Below are 17,420 nucleotides of genomic sequence, written 5' to 3'. Positions count from 1 at the left end.
TCAACAGGAACACGAACGATTGATCTTCCAAGCAGAGTAAAACATACTTCTAGAACAAAGCAATGGCTTGGGAAGGAGCACATTAAAATCTTGAAGTGGCCTGGTCAGCCTCTAGACTGCTACACAATCTAAAATCTGTGGCAAGAAATGAAGCTTCAATTTCCTATGTGGTAGCCAATAAACCTTTTAGATTTATATTATGAGTTTCTGGAGCAAAACTCCGCCTAGGGTGTGTGCAACACCCGTCACCAAGTACAAGAAGGCCCTGTGCAAAAATGGTAAGTACTAATTACCTTTTGCTTGGGCATCAGACGAGACACGTACTTAACGAATGCATGTTTTATATCTAATACGTTGTGTTTTATTTTTCAAACACATTTTTAACTGATATTCTATTTCCATAATCAAACAACCAGTAGGTGAGAAAAACTATTATTCAGCGAATTATATCCCCATTAAAGACAATGGCACTACCAGTACACGTTATTCAATTTGATTATCGGTTAATTCGACAAATACTGATTCAACTAAAATGGTGTTCATGACTAAAGCCCCACCGCGGTTGTAAAACTGACTTGGATGCGGGAGCGGGCCAGGTAGACATTGGCTCTCCACTCGCTCTTCATCCAGCGGTATTGTGAAGATCTCGGGTGCACGACTGCCGGCTTGTTGTGGGAGGAGCTGCCTTCTCCCTGGGCCACATTCTGGTTGGACCTGGCACTGCCGCCAGATACAGCCTGCGCCTGTGGCCTATAAAGCAACAGATATGTATTAATAGTGTGAAGATAGAAAATACAGAAAACCCTCTGTACGTCGGTGCCAAGGTTAAGAATGATGAGCAATAAATTATGTTGAGCAGCAGTGGATGGGGCATAAAAATCGGTGGTCGTGCGGCTCAAAAAGGCACGCTCAGTTCACCGCTGTACTTAGGCCTTTTCATTTGATTGACACATTTTTATGGTTTTGAAGTGTTTTTCCAAGAAACATTTCCTGTAATTATGACTTTCCTGCTGCATTACTATATGTTAGTGACAGACTACAGATAGACAGTCACATCATGTTAAAGTTCGGATTAATTTGCCGTCAAAGGAATGGAACGGCGTCGTAAAACGAGGACGATCTGCAGTGATGCTACTTTCACCAAATCTTACCTGATGACCAGAGAGGTGCGAGGGGAGCTGGTTCTTGGCTGAGCCCTGGCACTGCCAGCGGGATTGAACAGGAGAGGAAGCTCCATGAGAGGGTTGCGCCCGTAACGGAATGAGTATCTGTCACAAGCCTCCACGCCAGGGAGCTGAAATAGAGAGCAAAAACATTGGTGTCATTGTTACGGTTTAACTCATTCAGTACCAGCCAATTCTAGACCAAGTCTGAAAATACGTTTAAAAATGTATTTGGAAGTGAATGAGTAAACAGTCCAACCCAAGGCCTCGGGGGGACATCTGACGTCATTTTATGTGGCACGTGAAAGCAAACCATGTGGGTCACCTTCCATGATTCTGGCTAAAGTGTCCAAACATTTTAAATCATCATATGTGAGATATTGCAAACATTATTTTGTGAACAAAGTCCTTTTTTACAGAACGAACTATAGTTCAACAAATTGATGGATAGCTAGTTTTGGAATAAGAAGTCAAGGATAATTTGTCGAGTACGCGCATGTGTGAATGTTTTCGCAGTCATAGCGGCTATCTGAGGGCAACCGTGCCCTTAACTAAAATGAGTTTGACACCTCTGCTATAATTTCACAATCTGCAAATCACTATCCTGACAACATCAGAGCTCATACAAACCGATTCAGTGATCTTGGCGACAGCAGACGCTGTGAGCCCAAACAGATCCTCCCCTTTCAAGTAAACTGGGAACAGCTTCAGTGTACCAGATTCCGTTCTTTTTTCAGCAACAGGACCCAGAATCTGATCCCAAACGCCTAGCATGAGGGAGATCAGAATGGGAAAACGTTAAAGATATGTTTGCCCCCACTGAGTGTTTCACTTTTTCTTCAGGAATCTGACAGGCAAGTTTGAGTGCAAACCTTTAGCGGTGGTGTCCGTCAGGACCAAATCTTGATAGCCCTGTTCGATGACTCTGATGGTAAACTCGGGTTGCCCATCTTTTTCTTCAACAGAACAGACGTAGCGGCAACGGCGGTTGCCATGGCGCATGCTCCAGTATATACGACAAGCCTCATAGCCGACTGGAAAGATGGCGGTCGTGGAATGGAATGCTGCCATTTGCATGGGCGTGAGTTGGCCGATGGCGTGTAGCACCAGGCTGCCTATTCGGAAGGTGTAGCCCAACTCTGGTTGCTGCACAACTGTGGCCATCTGGCGTACTTCGTCCCTTTGGACGTAAACACGTCGAAAGACGGCGAAGCAGCGCAGCTCGTGCTCCAGGGCATGTCCGGCCGTGCCCCGCGGTCTGTGGGCGTGGCACAGCATGGTCTTGTCCTTGAAGAAAGTGCAATGGGCTTGCAGGGCACAGGTGAAATGGTAGACATTGGTACAACGCAAGCGGTGGCAGCCGCTGGTGGCGCCCGTCTGCTGGCAGTAGACGCAGCGCACCGTTTGGCCACGACGCAGCGCCAGCTCCACGTTGATCAGGGCGCCGGCTTGCGTCTCATACACCTCTGTGGACCACAGGGCGCAGTTGAGGTGCACCCACACGTCCAGGTCGAGATTAAGCAAGCGAGCGGGACCGTCAGTGATTCCATCTCCAAACTGGTGGCAGAAACAGCATCGCCTGTGGTCGCGCAGTGACACGGGAGGCCGCAACGAGGCGCCAAGTTTTTTCAGGAGGTCGTCAATCTTATCTTCTTCAGGGAGTTGAGAGTTTCCTCTAGGCACCACCACCTGGACAGTCCACTTCCTCCATCGAAGACCCTTTGGTCTCTTGACCTGATGCCAAGTCTCGTGGGACCTGGGCCGGGCCTTCAGCTTCACAGTCACTTTGATGGCATCCGACCTGGCTGTCTCACCAGCCACGGGGAAGGGGATTGGAGAAGTCGATGGGGGGGAGTGTTTAGGCTCAAGCTGGGCTAGGCAATGAACATCCATTGAAGACATGTTGTTGTTGTACTGGTGCTGGGCTTTAGAGAACATCTCTCTTTGATCCGAGGCGGCAATGAGCGTCAGGGATTCCTGGTTGGGGAAAAAAAGAAAAGAAAATGACTGTGAAATAAAGGAAAGAATGATGAATTACTGCATTTTCAGGACACTAACAAACCTTTGATTCTGTGGATGACTTGGACTGCATTGGTGAGGAGCAGTAGAGAAGGAAGCAGTTCTGACTACAGAAGACCAGCTCATCTTTGAATCGGCTGACAGATTCCTAATGAACGAAATTGTCCAAACAATGAGAATTTGAGGGGGAAATGAAATCAAAACTCAACATCTGTGAGTTATTGAGCTCAATTTATGTTAAAAGTAAAGAGGTCCAAAACACAATGTAAATCTCAATTTCAATCAATTATCCGTAAGACTGATATCTGAGTATTCAAAAACATGTAGTATAGAAAGACGAAGTACTAATTTACACAACTATTATCCAAGGAGCAAATACCAGATACTGTACATATGGTACCTTAATGTGAGAGGGGAGCTCTTTGATGGATTTCTGCACTCCATTTCCCAGGACCACCACTTTACAGTTGCAGCACCATTGAGGTTTACATCCAGGGCTGCCAGAAACTCTCTGGTCAGGTCCTCGAGCTAGGGCAGAGCCTAAAGCAAAAAAACAAAAAAAAAAACCCAACTCAAATGGTTCACAGATCATGAATTAAAAGCAGCATTGACGCTCTTAAGTCACGTACACATGCCCTGATAGGCCCAATTGGGTGTCTCTTTAAAAAAAAAAAAAAAACGGTAAAATAAAAAAAGATTTGGACACGTGGTGTGACTTCTCTCCTATTCGCTCAGAAAAGGTCATTGTGTGTTTTAATTATCTAGCACACCACACACACTAGTCTCATCATGAGTGGTGACTAGCATTCTTCAGTCATTTCCTCACCTGGGCTGTTGGGATGGAAGCGGAAATGATGCGCCTGATGTTGCATCATTGCAATCGGGCCGCCAGGTCTGATCATCTGTCCCGGGCGACCATGAAGGCCTCCATTTTCTCCCTGCCCATGGAAAAGCAAAGGAGGGCGAAGGTCCCTGCGTGGGTAAGTGAGCATGGATATGGGCCCCCGGTCTGGGGTGCTGCTGACCTCGTAGCTGTTGGGGATCTTCACACAAAGCAGCTCTGAAATGGCTGCCACCACTCCAGTGATGTTCTGGAGCAGGGAAAAAGAACAGGACTTAAAAACACTCATAGGTTTTTGACCTTGTATTTTTAGGAGGTCATCGACTATGTAAATCACAGCATCATCATAAATGCACTAACAGCAGAATTCAAGGACAAAAAAGGAAGCGACGCAACACAGGAAAACAATGAGTGGCAACAAATAAATGTTGAGGTGTTTCTATTTCGCATGTGCATGATTATTACAAGAGAAAAGCAACCGTTTCCATTTTTCTTGTGTTGTTGCAAAGCGATGATTTTCTGTTGACGGATCAGTGGGCTAGTTCAATTGCACCTGTTTGATTACCCTACGCAAGTTTTTACAATGGATTCTAAAAGACAAAAAGAATATGAAAGACCTGCACTGGTTAATTCAAGTATATTTTCACTGAATTTGGGTACTCTTACCTCAGCTGCAGCTGGTCTTAAAGTGATGGCTACAGAAACCAGCCCTGATTTGGAATTGTTGGACATTGGACCAAACGGGGGTCCAAAGAAGGCTCCTGAAGGCTCAGTCTTAATATCTTGCAATTTGATCTCTGACCCTCAAGAGGAAAATTGGAAAAGTTTATTTTATGCCAGTGAAATTAAAAATCAAATGATGAGAATCTGTATTCTAACATACATACCTTTCCCATCCGGCGCAGGAAGCATGGGGAGCACAGGGGAGACGCAGGGGGATGGTGGCTCTTGCTTCACCAATGACAGATCTGGATAACGACTAATTTCCATGCCAACCACACTCTCAGGGGACGAGGATGGAACAAAACTATCAGGTGTGTCCCTTTCCTTGCAAAGCTCCTGCCCTTTGTTACTGTGACATTGCAGGGAAAATACAGTCAAACTCTTGCAGCTTTGTATGGAAACAAAGAACTGTATTGCTTTAATCTGTGTGTCAGATACCTCAGCTCCTCCTGGTTATTGTGGGGAGGGGTCGGAAGGGATGCGGGAACATCCACTGTTTTGGGACCCTGAGCAATGGCCCTAGCTAGCAGATCATCTTCAGTCCTAAACGGGACATGTAGCGGCTTTGGAACAAGGCCTTTGGTCACTGCACATAGAAGACCATGCGGTTATACTGTGCTCTGAATGATAAAAATATCCATCCATCCATTCTCCTGTTTTTGGGAGGTCAGGTCATGGGGGCAGCAGCTTTAGCAAGGAATCCCAAACTTCGCTCTCCCCAGGCACTACGTACAGCTCCTCCTGGGGATCCCAAGGTGTTTCCAAGCCAGCCAAGAGACGTCCCAGTGGGAGATGCCCGGAACATCTCACCAAGGAAGCATTCTAACAAGGTGCCTGAGCCACCTCATCTGTCTCTTCTCAATGCGGAGGAGCAGTCTCAACACTGCACTCTTTCCGGATGTCCGAGCTTGTCACCTTATCTCTAAACAAGACACTCTGCGGAGGAAATTAATTCGACTGCTTGTTTCCGGGATCTTTTACTTTCGCCCACGACCTTCAACATGTGATTATAGCTGAGGGTAGCGACGTAGCTCTACCAGTAAATCGAGAGCTTCACCTTTTGGCTCAACTCTTTCTTCGCCATGACTAACCAATACAGGGTCCGTATAACTGCAGACACTGCACCGATCTGCTTGTCGATCTCCGGCTACCGGCTCCTCCCCAACACAAAATTGTGAACAAGACTCCGCCATTTCCAACTGAGTAGCATAGCCTCAGATTTGGAGGCGCTGATAGCCATTTTAACTGTGTCGCACTTGGCCGCTCCAGTGAGAGTTTAAGATTGTGGCTTGATGAAAGCAGACGTATCACATCAGCTGCAAAAATCAGACTGCGGTCAAACTAGACCCCCTCCACACCTTGGCCGTGCCTTGAAATTCTGTCCATAAATGTTATGAACAGAGTCAGTGACAAAGGGCAGCCTGGGTGGAGTTGAATCCTCATTGGAAAATAATCAGACTTTCTGCCGGCAATGAGGACCAAGCTCCAACAGTGGTCATACAGACAAAGTACTGTACAGTAAACGTGTGCATTTTACCCATGGCTGCTGCTTTGCTCGCCAGCTCTTCTGTTGTAGCAAAGCCATTGATCATTTTCTGCCGATTCACAGGTGGGGGCGTAGGAGGAAGAGATGCCGGAGGTGTTGGCGGATTGCTCATGTTACTCTGCTGTAGGAACGAGCAGAGCCCTGGTCAGTTCATGAATTTAGAGGAACGTTCCAAGAGCATCATGAATGTAAGGAGAGCTCACCTTGTAGGCCAGCTGCGAATAATAGTCGGAGACGCCATCCAGCGAGGCGCTGCCAAAAGTGCCTGACAGGAGGTTCTCTCCATTGAGCTGACTGGTGCCGTAGGGAGCAAAGTGGGCAAAGTTGACCCCGATCAGTGGCTCCATGAGGGGCAGCAGAGAGAGCTGCTGTGAATGGGGGAAAAAAAAAACCCACATAAAATGCCTTAATTATACATTTGATGTGACTTTTCTTTATTTCATGGCTTCTCTGCTTCCACTTCAAAGCTTAAAAGCATTTGTAAATTACTGAAGATCACAAAATTAAACATACCAATTGTTCATATCATATCACCACGACTTACCACTTTCATGCATATGCTGTTAATTTTAATAAGCTTTCAATATTTTCTGAATTCACCTTTTTATGCTCTGCCCACACGAGATGGGATTTGCAATTTACAGTTGCTCATTTGTGGAGCATACCTGCTATTTGATTGGTGCTCATATGGGCAAGGTACTAGGTGGTAACTTCAAGCCATGTCATTAATGTTTCTGAATATTAATAATAATAATAAACACTGAGGAAGAGAATTGTTAATTACTACAGCAAACACGGTTTGCATTTAGTTCAACCTAAATAACTCGTAGCCTTCAGCTGCAGGTTACCATTGGGGGGGACTTCACACACCTCTTTGCACAATCGGCTAGGGATTAGTTTCATATTTGATTTAATTTCTGCTCTTAATTACACGTGCAAAGGCTTTCATCAGTTGATTAGTCTTACCTGTTTTATTTGGGTCATCACTGTGTCCGGGCCGGAGTGCATCAGTTGCCTCTCATCGCCTTCCTTCTTCCTTTTCTTGTAGCGAGAGGGAGGTTTCTCCCCTCCTTTTGGGTTTCTTTTATTCCTCCCTTTCTTCTTCTCTTGTTCACTAAAGAGATGCCCTTGGAAGTCCAGAGTGCCATCAGAATACGCCTGAGGATGAAAAAGATCACAATACAAACGTTCATCTTCTTTCAAGAAAGCCAAATAGTTGACTTCAACGTCTAAGATAGGTTTTCAACCACATAAGTGAGTCATTCAGAAACAAAAGTGAATGATTACAATTATCCCAAGTCACTTCAAGAGGACAATCTCTCAGGATATTTTGCCAACTTTGAACGGAAGGGAGGGTTCAATGCTAATTTTTGGCCCGATAATGCTGTACCCTACTTGAGTTGCTGATTGACTCACTATGCTGCCCACTCCCCACATGACGCATATGGACAAAAAGACTGACCCCATTGCTGTCCACAGAGCTTTGCCTGAGAAGGGCTTTGCAGTCAGCAGGATCCTCCTCCTCCGATCGCATGCTCTCCTCCGACTGCTGCTGGGAGAACTCTGGTGGAGTCGCGCTCTTGTTCTTCAGCAAGTGCTTCAGTAGCTCGTTGCCAGCTTCACCCTTGTTTGGACTCTGCCCAGCAGGGAAGGGCGACGTGCCCCCTTTGCTGCCACCCTCCTCCTTCACAGAACTAATTTCGGCACCCAGGGGCCCTTCTCTTGACCCGTGACATTCGCTGCTGTCAGTCTGCTCCAACTTTATGTTGCTGAGGATCCTGTCATGCTCCTGAGCCTGCGCCCTCGCCGCCTCCAGCGAAAGTCCGGATTGTGACCCAGAAAGTTGCCTCTCTAGCTCAGAGTGACCCGGAGTAGAACATCCAAGTGGGGATCTTGACAGGTCATGCTCTCCAAAGAGATGCGGGTTCCTGGTTGGCGTCGAAGACGTGTCTGAGACGCATGGCGTCAGTGGGGCAGTGACGTCCGAGTGTGGCGTTGAAGGCGTCTTGATTGAATCGGCGTCATCATCTTTCTTCTTTTTCCGTGTTCTTTTCTTTTTCCCCTTTTCATCCGGTATGATGTTAGAGTACAGTTGGATTAATGATTGACCTGAGCCAGGGAAGTTGGATGGAAGAGGTGTAGCCGAGTCATTTGCAAAAGGTGGACCTTCGCCTGGCATCGGAAGCATCATTCCTGGTCCGCTGAACTGACGAGGTCTGGGCTGACCCTGTGGAAAGTTGGACACTGGTAGGCCGAGGTTATCAGGGCCCATTTCTGGAGGTACCATCTCGTTTCCCATCATGGGCCTGCGTTCACTTTGCATAAAGTTTCCAGTTGACGAGCACATGCCTTGCTGCTGGGGAAAAGCTGCTGCGTGTTCTTGCTGCTGCTGTTGTAAAGGAAGCCTCTGGGGCTGCATAAACTCTTGCGGTAGCTCCGAGTTAAAAAACGGCATCTGAGCGAGTGGTGCCAACATGCCATCTGGCCCCATCATACCTTGCTGCTCCATTTCCATGCGGTGTTTCAAGGCCCTCTGCCGTTCAACTTCCTGCATAAGCTGCACCCGCTGTCTCTCCTGCTGTTCCCGGAGCCTTTCTCGCCTCTCCCGCTCTTGGAAGCCCTCGCTGAATGGATTGTTATCATCAAATTTCACACCGCCCGCCTGAATGGGTTTAACACCCCCTTGAGGAGCTGTTGCCAATTGGGACTCCACTGGTATTTGAGAGTGTTGAAGCATGTTACCCATCGGCATCTGATGGGGCTGCACTGGATTTCCCCCATGTAGCCGCGGGGGCAACATGGGTGGCATTCCAGGCCCTCCTATGGGACCAGGAGTGCCAGGGTGCCAGCCCGGTGGTGGGTTGGGCAATCGAGGAGGGGTGTTTGGTGGGCCAGAGTGAATTGGCATTTGCATCACAGGGTTCACCTGAGGCTGGACCATTGGTGGTCCACGGGGAACGAGGCCAGCAGGACCCGGCACTGAATGCATCCCAGGCATTAAGGGCGTCAGGTTGTTTTGTTGCTGTTTCACTCTGTATTCCTCGATGAGTTCAGCATGCTCCTTTTGTTGCTTGCGGATCTAAAATACATAAGATATGTTCATAAAATGATGACAGATATGGTGTATATTTGGGTACATCTAAATGATTATTATAGTGAAACAGACACATTCTCTCATCCAACATTTTTTTATCATTATTCCTTGGAAAAAAAGTATTGCTGCAGCAACTAGACGACTAAGTATGTTGCTACACTTAAGTATAGGCTGGTCCACGCGCTGCGTTGCACCTTAATTAATTTTCAAAGAACCCGATAGGACATTATTTTGGATGGGATTATAAGTACTTGGCACCAATTCAAGATTGTTTTTTCAGTATCAACATTTCTTTTTAGTTTTTTCTTTGTTTCTGTTTTTGAAGGACGGCAAAAGTTCTTTGTGGAAAACGTTTTCCACAAAGAACTTTTGTTTGCTGGAGATTGGAGATTTATCAGCGTGTTTTTGTAAATTGTTTAAGGTTTATATATAAAAAAATTCCTTGTTTCACACCCGCTCGGGTGGTGTCCGTCCCTCATTCAGCTCGGGTCCTCTACCAGAGGCCAGGAAGCTTGAGGGTTCTGCGCAGTATCCTTGCTGTTCCCAGCACTGCACATTTCTGGACCGAGATGTCCGATGTTGTTCGCGGGATCTGTTGCAACCACTCATCTAGTTTGGGGGTCAGTGCCCCGAGTGCTCCGACCACCACAGGCATGACTGTCACCTTTACCTTCCAGGCTCTCTCCAGCTCCTCTCTGAGCCCTTGGTATTTCTCGAGTTTCTTGTGTTCCTTCTTTCTGATGTTTCCATCATTTGGGACCGCTACATCCACTACAACGGCTTTCCTCTGCCCTTTATCTATCATCAGGATATCTGGTTGGTTCGCCATTACCATCTTGTCAGTCTGGATCTGGAAGTCCCACAGGATCTTCGCTCTGTCATTCTGCACCACCTTCGGAGGTGTTTCCCATTTTGACCTTGGGGTCAAAACTCCGCACAGATGTCTCGGTAGACCATGCCAGCCACCTGCTTATGGCGTTCCATGTAGGCTTTCCCTGCCAGCATCTTACACCCTGCAGTTATGTGTTGGATCGTCTCAGGTGCCTCTTTGCACAACCTACACCTTGGGTCTTGTTTGGTGTGGTACATCTGGGCCTCAATGGCTCTGGTGCTCAGGGCCTGCTCCTGAGCAGCCAGGATGAGTGCCTCTGTGCTGTCCTTCAGGCCAGCCCTCTCTAGCCACTGATAGGACTTCTTGAGATCGGCCACTTCAGTTATGGTCAGGTGGTACATCCCGTGTAGGGGCTTGTCCTCCCATGATGGTCCCTCTTGCAGCGCCTCATCTACTGTTCCCCATTGTCTGAGATATTCTCTGAGTACGTCATCCGTTGGAGCCTTCTCCTTGATGTATTCATGGAGCTTGGATGTTTCATCCTGGACAGTGGCTCTCACACTTACTAGTCCCCGGCCTCCTTCCTTTCGGCTTGCGTACAGTCTCAGGGTGCTGGATTTGGGATGGAACCATCCATGCATGGTTAGGAGCTTTCGGGTCCTAACGTCTGTGGTCTGAATCTCTTCCTTTGGCGAACTTATTATTCCTGCAGGGTATCTGATCACTGGCAGGGCATAGCTGTTTATTGCCCGGATCTTATTCTTGCCATTGAGCTGGCTTCTTAGGACTTGCCTCACTCGCTGGAGGTATTTGGACGTAGTCGCTTTCCTTGTTGCCAGTTCGAGGTTGCCATTGACTTGTGGTATACCAAGGTACTTGTAGCTGTCCTCAATGTCTGCTATTGTTCCTTCAGGGAGTGAGACCCCTTCAGGGCGGACTACCTTTCCTCTCTTAGTCACCATCCGACTACATTTCTCAGGCCCGAATGGCATCCTGATGTCGCTGCTGTAGATCCTGGTCGTGTGGATCAGGGAGTCCATGTCCCTTTCGCTCTTAGCATACAGCTTTATGTCATCCATGTAGAGGAGGTGACTGATTGTAGCTCCATTTCTGAGGCGGTATCCATAGCCTGTCTTGGTGATTACTTGGCTTAGGGGGTTCAGTCCTATGCAGAACAGCAGTGGGGAGAGTGCATCACCTTGGTATATGCCACATTTGATGGACACTTGGGTAAGTGGCTTGCCATTGGCTTCAAGTGTGGTTTTCCACATCCTCATCGAGTTCGCAACGAAGGCTCTTAGGGTCCTGTTCACCTTATACAACTCCAAGCATTCAGTGATCCATGTATGTGGCATCGAGTCATAGGCTTTCTTGTAATCAATGAAGGCTGTGCACAGGTTGGTACGTCAGGACCTGCAGTCTTGTGCGACTGTTCTGTCAACCAGTAGCTGATGTTTGGCTCCTCTGGTATCTCTACCAATGCCCTTCCGTGCTTCGCACATGTATTGATCCATGTGTGCACTTATCTTAGCCGCAACATGAGCTTCCATGTTGTGGAGAGACAGGTTATTGGCCGATAGTTGGATGCGACTGCACCCTTTGAGGGATCCTTCATGATCAGTATCGTTCGCCCTTCGGTTAGCCATCCTGGGTGAGTCCCATCCCTCAGCAGCTGGTTCATTTATGCTGCTAGACGCTCATGGAGTGCTGTGAGTTTCTTTAGCCAGTAGGTGTGGACAATGTCCGGGCCTGGTGCTGTCCAGTTCTTCATATCTGAGACTCTTTCCTGTATGTCTGCCATTGTTATGGTAATTGGGTTCTGTTCAGGGAGGTTGCTGTGCTCCTCTCTCAGGGTCACCAGCCATTGTGCACTGCTGTTATGTGCAACCTCCTTCTCCCATATGCCTTTCCAGTACCTTTCAGTTTACAGTCTTGGTGGGTCAGCTCTGTTGTTAGGACCCTGCCACTGAGCTTACACTTTCGCAGGTTGTGTTGCGAACAGCCTGTTTATTCGTCTGGCCTCATTCTCTTTCGTGTACCGCTTTAGGCAGCTGGACAAGGCTTGGAGCCTTTGTTTGGCAGTTTCGAGTGCTTCAGGTATGGTCATCTGGATGTACCTCTCGGGTATCGGCCTTTTCATCACACCTCTCTGGGCCTCCGTTAATTGACTCACATCTTTCCGAGCTGCCTTGATCTTAGCCTCGAACCCTCTTTTCCATGGTGGGTAACGTATCTCATGGCTTCCATGGTTGCTCTTAAAGCCAAGCATCTCAAGGATCACTGATGCTGAAGCGTATATCAGCTTATTGGTTTCCGTGATCGTTACGGTAGGGATCGCCCTCAGTGCTGCATTCACACTTTCCATGAGACTTTTAGGTGGTACTTCACATAGCCGTTGTAATCGGTTTCTAGGTTGCCCAGCTTTCATTCTCGCCATGATCTTTGCTTTCAGGTCAGTTGCTGCCTCGCTCAGCGCACATATATATATATATATATATATAACACACACAGTATATACTGTATATATATGTGTGTTTTTTTAAAAAAAAAACAACCGTTTACAATTTTGTGCTACCGTTGATGACGTCGTGGTGGTTGTTGGTGTTGTAATTGTTATGATTTTTGACTGGGAGTTTATACCAGGTTTATACCTGGGCTATCACGCATGAATTAGCTTAAACAAAACGTGATTCAAATACTCAACATTAGTGATGTGTCGTTCGCGAACGAGCCGGCTCCCAGAGCCGGTTCTTTGAAGTGAACGATGGGAGCCGGCTCCCACCTCATTGGGAGCCGGCTCCCACCTCATTGGGGAGCCGGATGGGGAGGGTTACACACGGACGCACGCACGCACGCACACACACACACGCGCGCGCTGCAGTTTAGAGAAGGGGGAGGGGTTAGAGAAGAGACACACACAGCAGCACACTGAGCAGCACGCGAACAATACAGACGAGGAGACGAGAGAGCTAGTTAGTGGGAAAAAAAACAACACGGTGCAAAGTGGAAAGGTGAGAAAATGGATAGGAAACGCAGTGAAATATGGACTCATTTCAATTTAATTGATAGTTCAAAGGCAGCGTGGAGACTGTGCAAGGTTAAAATATCCCATAGATCAGGCTCCACAAATAACCTGCACAGGCACATCAGAAATATTCACCCATCAGTACAATTTTAAGAGAAAAGACAAGCAAGGGAACCAGCTATTAATGAAGGTGCTAGTGTGCCTGCAACTGTTGCTGCTACTGCGATGTCACAACTGCCTAGATGTACAAACCAGAGCTCTATGAGCCACTTTATGCAAAAAGCTATAAAAACCAGCAAAACAGAACACAATTGATGAGGAACTGGGTAAAATGATTGCAAGGGATTTTCATCCATTTTGTGTTGGCTGTGTGTTGTCGCAACATCTGTCCCCTCAGAGAGAATCTTCTCCAAAACAGGGCAAATATTAACAGAGAGGAGAAAGAGGATCAACCCCTCAAAGCTGAGGCACTTGGTTTTTCTTCATGCCAATCTTCGCTAATGACAAGCTAAAACCTTTACCTGGATGCTGATTTTTTTCTTTTTCATTCATTCATTCATCTTCCTAACCGCTTGATCCTCACTAGGGTCGCGGGGGGTGCTGGAGCCTATCCCAGCTGTCTCCGGGCAGTAGGCGGGGGACACCCTGAATCGGTTGCCAGCCAATCGCAGGGCACACATAGACGAACAACCATAATTTGTTGTGTGGTATTCAACGCGTACTTATGTTGTTTTACTGTAAATAGTTAAAACCTTATAAATATACACATTCAGAGATTGGAACTTTTTGACGACCTTGTTTTGAGATGGGTCTTTGTACTTTGTTTTTATTTTTGTAGCACTCCATGTTGAGTATACAATATAATACATGCTGATTTATGTAGCGCTTTCACAACAGCGGCAGCTGTAACAAAGCGCTTAACAAAACAGTATGTTCAGAAGAATATAAATAAAGTCATATAAATAATAAATATTTGATATAATGTCTATTTTTTGCATTAGTACTTCATTTTACACATAATATTACGTTATTTTTGGTATTAAATTAATTTAAGCAACAAAAAAAACTGAGGAGCCATTTGGGAGCCAAAAGAGCCGGCTCTTTTTAGGGAGCCGATCCAAAAGAGCTGGGACTCTAAAAGGAGCCGGAATTCCCATCACTACTCAACATTCAATGATTAATCTTCCTTTTGTGTGTGTTTCTGTATGATTAGGCAATTTTTCCTCAATTCTCCGGAGAAATTTTCATAAAAATGTGAAAATCCAGAGGATTTTCATCTCTGATCTATATATATGAATAAAGGAGGAAGGGAGACAAATGTTCAGTAGAGGAGGTAGACACGTAGAGCTCTTCTTACCTGCTCTAGCTGTTTTTGCACTACGCCCTGCTGCTCTGTGACATGCTTGAGCTGCTCAGCATCCTCCTCCGGGAACTCTCTCCCGGCCTTCTTCGCCGTTCTCTGTTTGGCAGACAAAGCTTTCTTTGACTTCCTGTGTGCTCCAATCTTCTCCTCCAGAAACTTCTGCTGCATTTGAAGTAGTTGCTGAGTCTCCTGCAGCCACTCCTCATACTGTGCCCTTTGAGCATTGTCTGAAAGAAAATGGGTGTTTTTTAGCAAGCCTGCCGGAATAGGGTGGCAAAAATATATTTGTGAGGCTAATAAACCTTCAAATGAAATACCACTGATGCAAATAATTTTTTTGAGAGAACTTACTGACAAATCCCGGTCCAAAATTAGGAGGATTTGGTCGTGGTACTTGTGTCAATCTGCCATCCTGGTGGAAAAGTAAGGACGTACAGTCCATAGTATATGTGTGACAGGTGCTGGTTCCCTTTTTTTTTTTTTTTTTTTAACGAATGAATGAATATTACCTGTCCCACAACTTGTGGGGGAAGTGGTGTGCTTTCAGGAAGAGATGTTACGGGCCCAGATGGAAACCTGTGAGACATAAGACAAATATAAATGTAATCATTTCTTCTTGTGTACGCGTGTATTCGCAGTTACACATGTGTAAACAAAGCACACCAATAAAAAAAGCCTTACCTGTTCATAACCATCGGAGCCATTCCAATGTTGTTCTGAACCATGACTTTATTGATGCCTTTTAGTGCGACCATCTTGGCTTTCATGATTGGGTCAGTGATCGTGTCGAAATCTTGACAAAGACAAAGCATTACAATTATAAATTGTGTAAAAAGCATTTACTTCGTACACATGTATCGGTGTATCTCAATAAATTTGAATGATGTGGAAAACTATTTCAGTTGTTCAATTCGAAACGCGGATTCACTACACAGTGGAATAATTCATGATCTTAGTTTTGAAAGATTTGATTTCTGAAAGTTACGTTATTGCTTAAAACCAATGAAAACCCTATAACTCACCCTTGAGAAATAGTATCAATGAAATAACATTAAATTAACAATTCAAAATAATTTTAATACACAAGTTAGGTCGGAATAGACCAGCAGAAAGAGAGAGACTGAGATGGAGAGCGAGAGCGATTGAATATATGATTCTGCTATAATCAAAATTATCGAGATGCACTGTTAACCAAGAAAAAAAAAAATACCAATGTTTGGGAAGAAAGAGTCCGTGGAACGCTGTCGTATCATGGCCTGCATCTGTCTCTGTTGCTGCTGCTCTTGCTTCTCCTGATCTAAGAGGTCCTGCAAAAGGAGGGGCTGCTCTTCCAGCAGAAGTGGACGGTGTTGGCCATGCTGACTCAAGGCCTGGTTCAAAACCTGCTGCTCCACCTGGTGGTCCTCTCCAAAGTCCGTTATCGAAGACTCTCCAGCAGCAGCAGTGCTGCTGGGTATTGTCTGATTCACAGGAGGAGCGGGGGTATGCTCACTCTCAGGGCCTTGGTTCTGCTGGGGCAGGAGGTCACCCCCTTGAGTGACAGCATCAACCATTGGGTTTAACGATTGCTCTTCAGGCTGCTGCTTAATGAGTAAACTGGACAGAACAGGGGTGGAGTCAGAGAGGGCGTCTTGCTGGTTCAACACCACGGTGTTCCCGGAGATGTTGGGGGATTTTTGACAGTCTTTGACCTCTGTTTTAATTTCCTTCCCATGTGCCAAAGGAGCAGAGTCCTGGCTCTCAGGAGTGTCAAGTTTGACCTCAGTTGATGATTTTTCGCCTGTTGCATCTGTCATCTCCGGTGCTATTGCTGAACTGGATGAGGCTGCGCTGTCACTGGGGTCCAGGTTTTTGTTAATCTCAGCAGTGTCAGCGCTATCATCCATAGGATCACTGAGATCCAGTTCCTCGTTGAACATGTCTTTTTTGATGTCATCGAGATCAGGGTCTGTATAAGCAATGATGTCAAATTTCCCAGATGTCAGAAAGTCATCAAGGTGCAGATCGTTCGTCTCAAGGTCTAGGTCTTTGCCATCTTCAGGATCCAAATTAAGGTTTTCCAAGTCAGCATCAACCAAGTCTTTCACCTCAACATCTTCAAGATCTTTTACTGCAGATTCCTCTGCATCAAGTTTCTCCTCTCCTGTTTCACTGGTGGCCACAGTGTCATTCTGCCCAGTAGTGGGAGCAGACAGGATGATGGATGCAGACATGTTCTGGGTCTCATTTGGAGCAGGCTGGCTCAGGGATCTCATCAAAGGAGATTGTTTGACGGTGTTGTTCGTCGACATTTGGGATTGCTGATGCAGATTGTCCATACTGGTGGAAAGGGGTGCGTTTGCAGTCTGGCTGGCCATTGGATCAAACATTCTGGGCCCCTGAATTAATGGAAACCTGTTGTCTGGAGTACCCGGAAAGCCTTGGGGCCTTTGAGCTTGGATGTTGGGATCCATGTTGCATCCTTGCATAGCAACTGATGGAAATGCCATTCGTGGCCTGTTTTCTCCTGCTCTGTGTCGCAGTTCGATGAAGGGCTGGCCCATAATGTTATGCTGCTGTACTGGCATACCGTGTGGTGGAAAGTGTTGAGGAAGACCCATAGGATTACTGCCACCTCCCTTTGCCATTTCTGCAGACATGGATCGTCTCATTTGAGGAGGAACATCTTGCATTGGATGCGGTCCACGGGGAAACAGTTCTTGCGCCGAACGAGGTCCGAGAGCACCAGCTGGAAATGAAAACCTACAACAGGATAAGAATATGTTAGTACAAAGGCAGCATAGTGGAAGATAGCCAGTAATTGCAAGATAAAAC

General features: G+C 46.5%; 1 protein-coding gene across 12 annotated transcripts in view; it reads right to left on the bottom strand.

Annotated features, from left to right (window-relative positions):
* The window catches only part of kmt2cb (lysine (K)-specific methyltransferase 2Cb), a 67,295-nt gene that overhangs the window by 2,959 nt on the left and 46,916 nt on the right, over nucleotides 1-17,420 (bottom strand). For 9 of the 12 annotated variants that reach the window (XM_052088607.1, XM_052088606.1, XM_052088613.1 and 6 more), the window contains 19 exons: nucleotides 15,817-17,348; nucleotides 15,288-15,399; nucleotides 15,116-15,182; nucleotides 14,958-15,018; nucleotides 14,601-14,833; nucleotides 7,755-9,371; nucleotides 7,259-7,450; nucleotides 6,496-6,660; nucleotides 6,284-6,413; nucleotides 5,185-5,332; nucleotides 4,911-5,095; nucleotides 4,690-4,826; nucleotides 4,009-4,273; nucleotides 3,583-3,722; nucleotides 3,226-3,330; nucleotides 2,036-3,140; nucleotides 1,794-1,930; nucleotides 1,152-1,294; nucleotides 576-750 (listed from right to left, as the gene is read on the bottom strand). In XM_052088607.1, the coding sequence (XP_051944567.1) occupies nucleotides 576-750; nucleotides 1,152-1,294; nucleotides 1,794-1,930; nucleotides 2,036-3,140; nucleotides 3,226-3,330; nucleotides 3,583-3,722; nucleotides 4,009-4,273; nucleotides 4,690-4,826; nucleotides 4,911-5,095; nucleotides 5,185-5,332; nucleotides 6,284-6,413; nucleotides 6,496-6,660; nucleotides 7,259-7,450; nucleotides 7,755-9,371; nucleotides 14,601-14,833; nucleotides 14,958-15,018; nucleotides 15,116-15,182; nucleotides 15,288-15,399; nucleotides 15,817-17,348 (6,649 nt within the window). The remainder of the gene's footprint in view (nucleotides 1-575; nucleotides 751-1,151; nucleotides 1,295-1,793; nucleotides 1,931-2,035; nucleotides 3,141-3,225; nucleotides 3,331-3,582; nucleotides 3,723-4,008; nucleotides 4,274-4,689; nucleotides 4,827-4,910; nucleotides 5,096-5,184; nucleotides 5,333-6,283; nucleotides 6,414-6,495; nucleotides 6,661-7,258; nucleotides 7,451-7,754; nucleotides 9,372-14,600; nucleotides 14,834-14,957; nucleotides 15,019-15,115; nucleotides 15,183-15,287; nucleotides 15,400-15,816; nucleotides 17,349-17,420) is intronic. The other 3 variants (XM_052088612.1, XM_052088609.1, XM_052088608.1) reach the window with 3 other exon arrangements.

Source organism: Hippocampus zosterae, chromosome 15 (genome assembly GCF_025434085.1).
Source record: "Hippocampus zosterae strain Florida chromosome 15, ASM2543408v3, whole genome shotgun sequence".
NCBI lineage: Eukaryota > Metazoa > Chordata > Actinopteri > Syngnathiformes > Syngnathidae > Hippocampus > Hippocampus zosterae.
The sequence above is the reverse complement of the archived record's forward strand: the minus strand, read 5'-3'. Positions and strand labels throughout refer to the sequence as shown.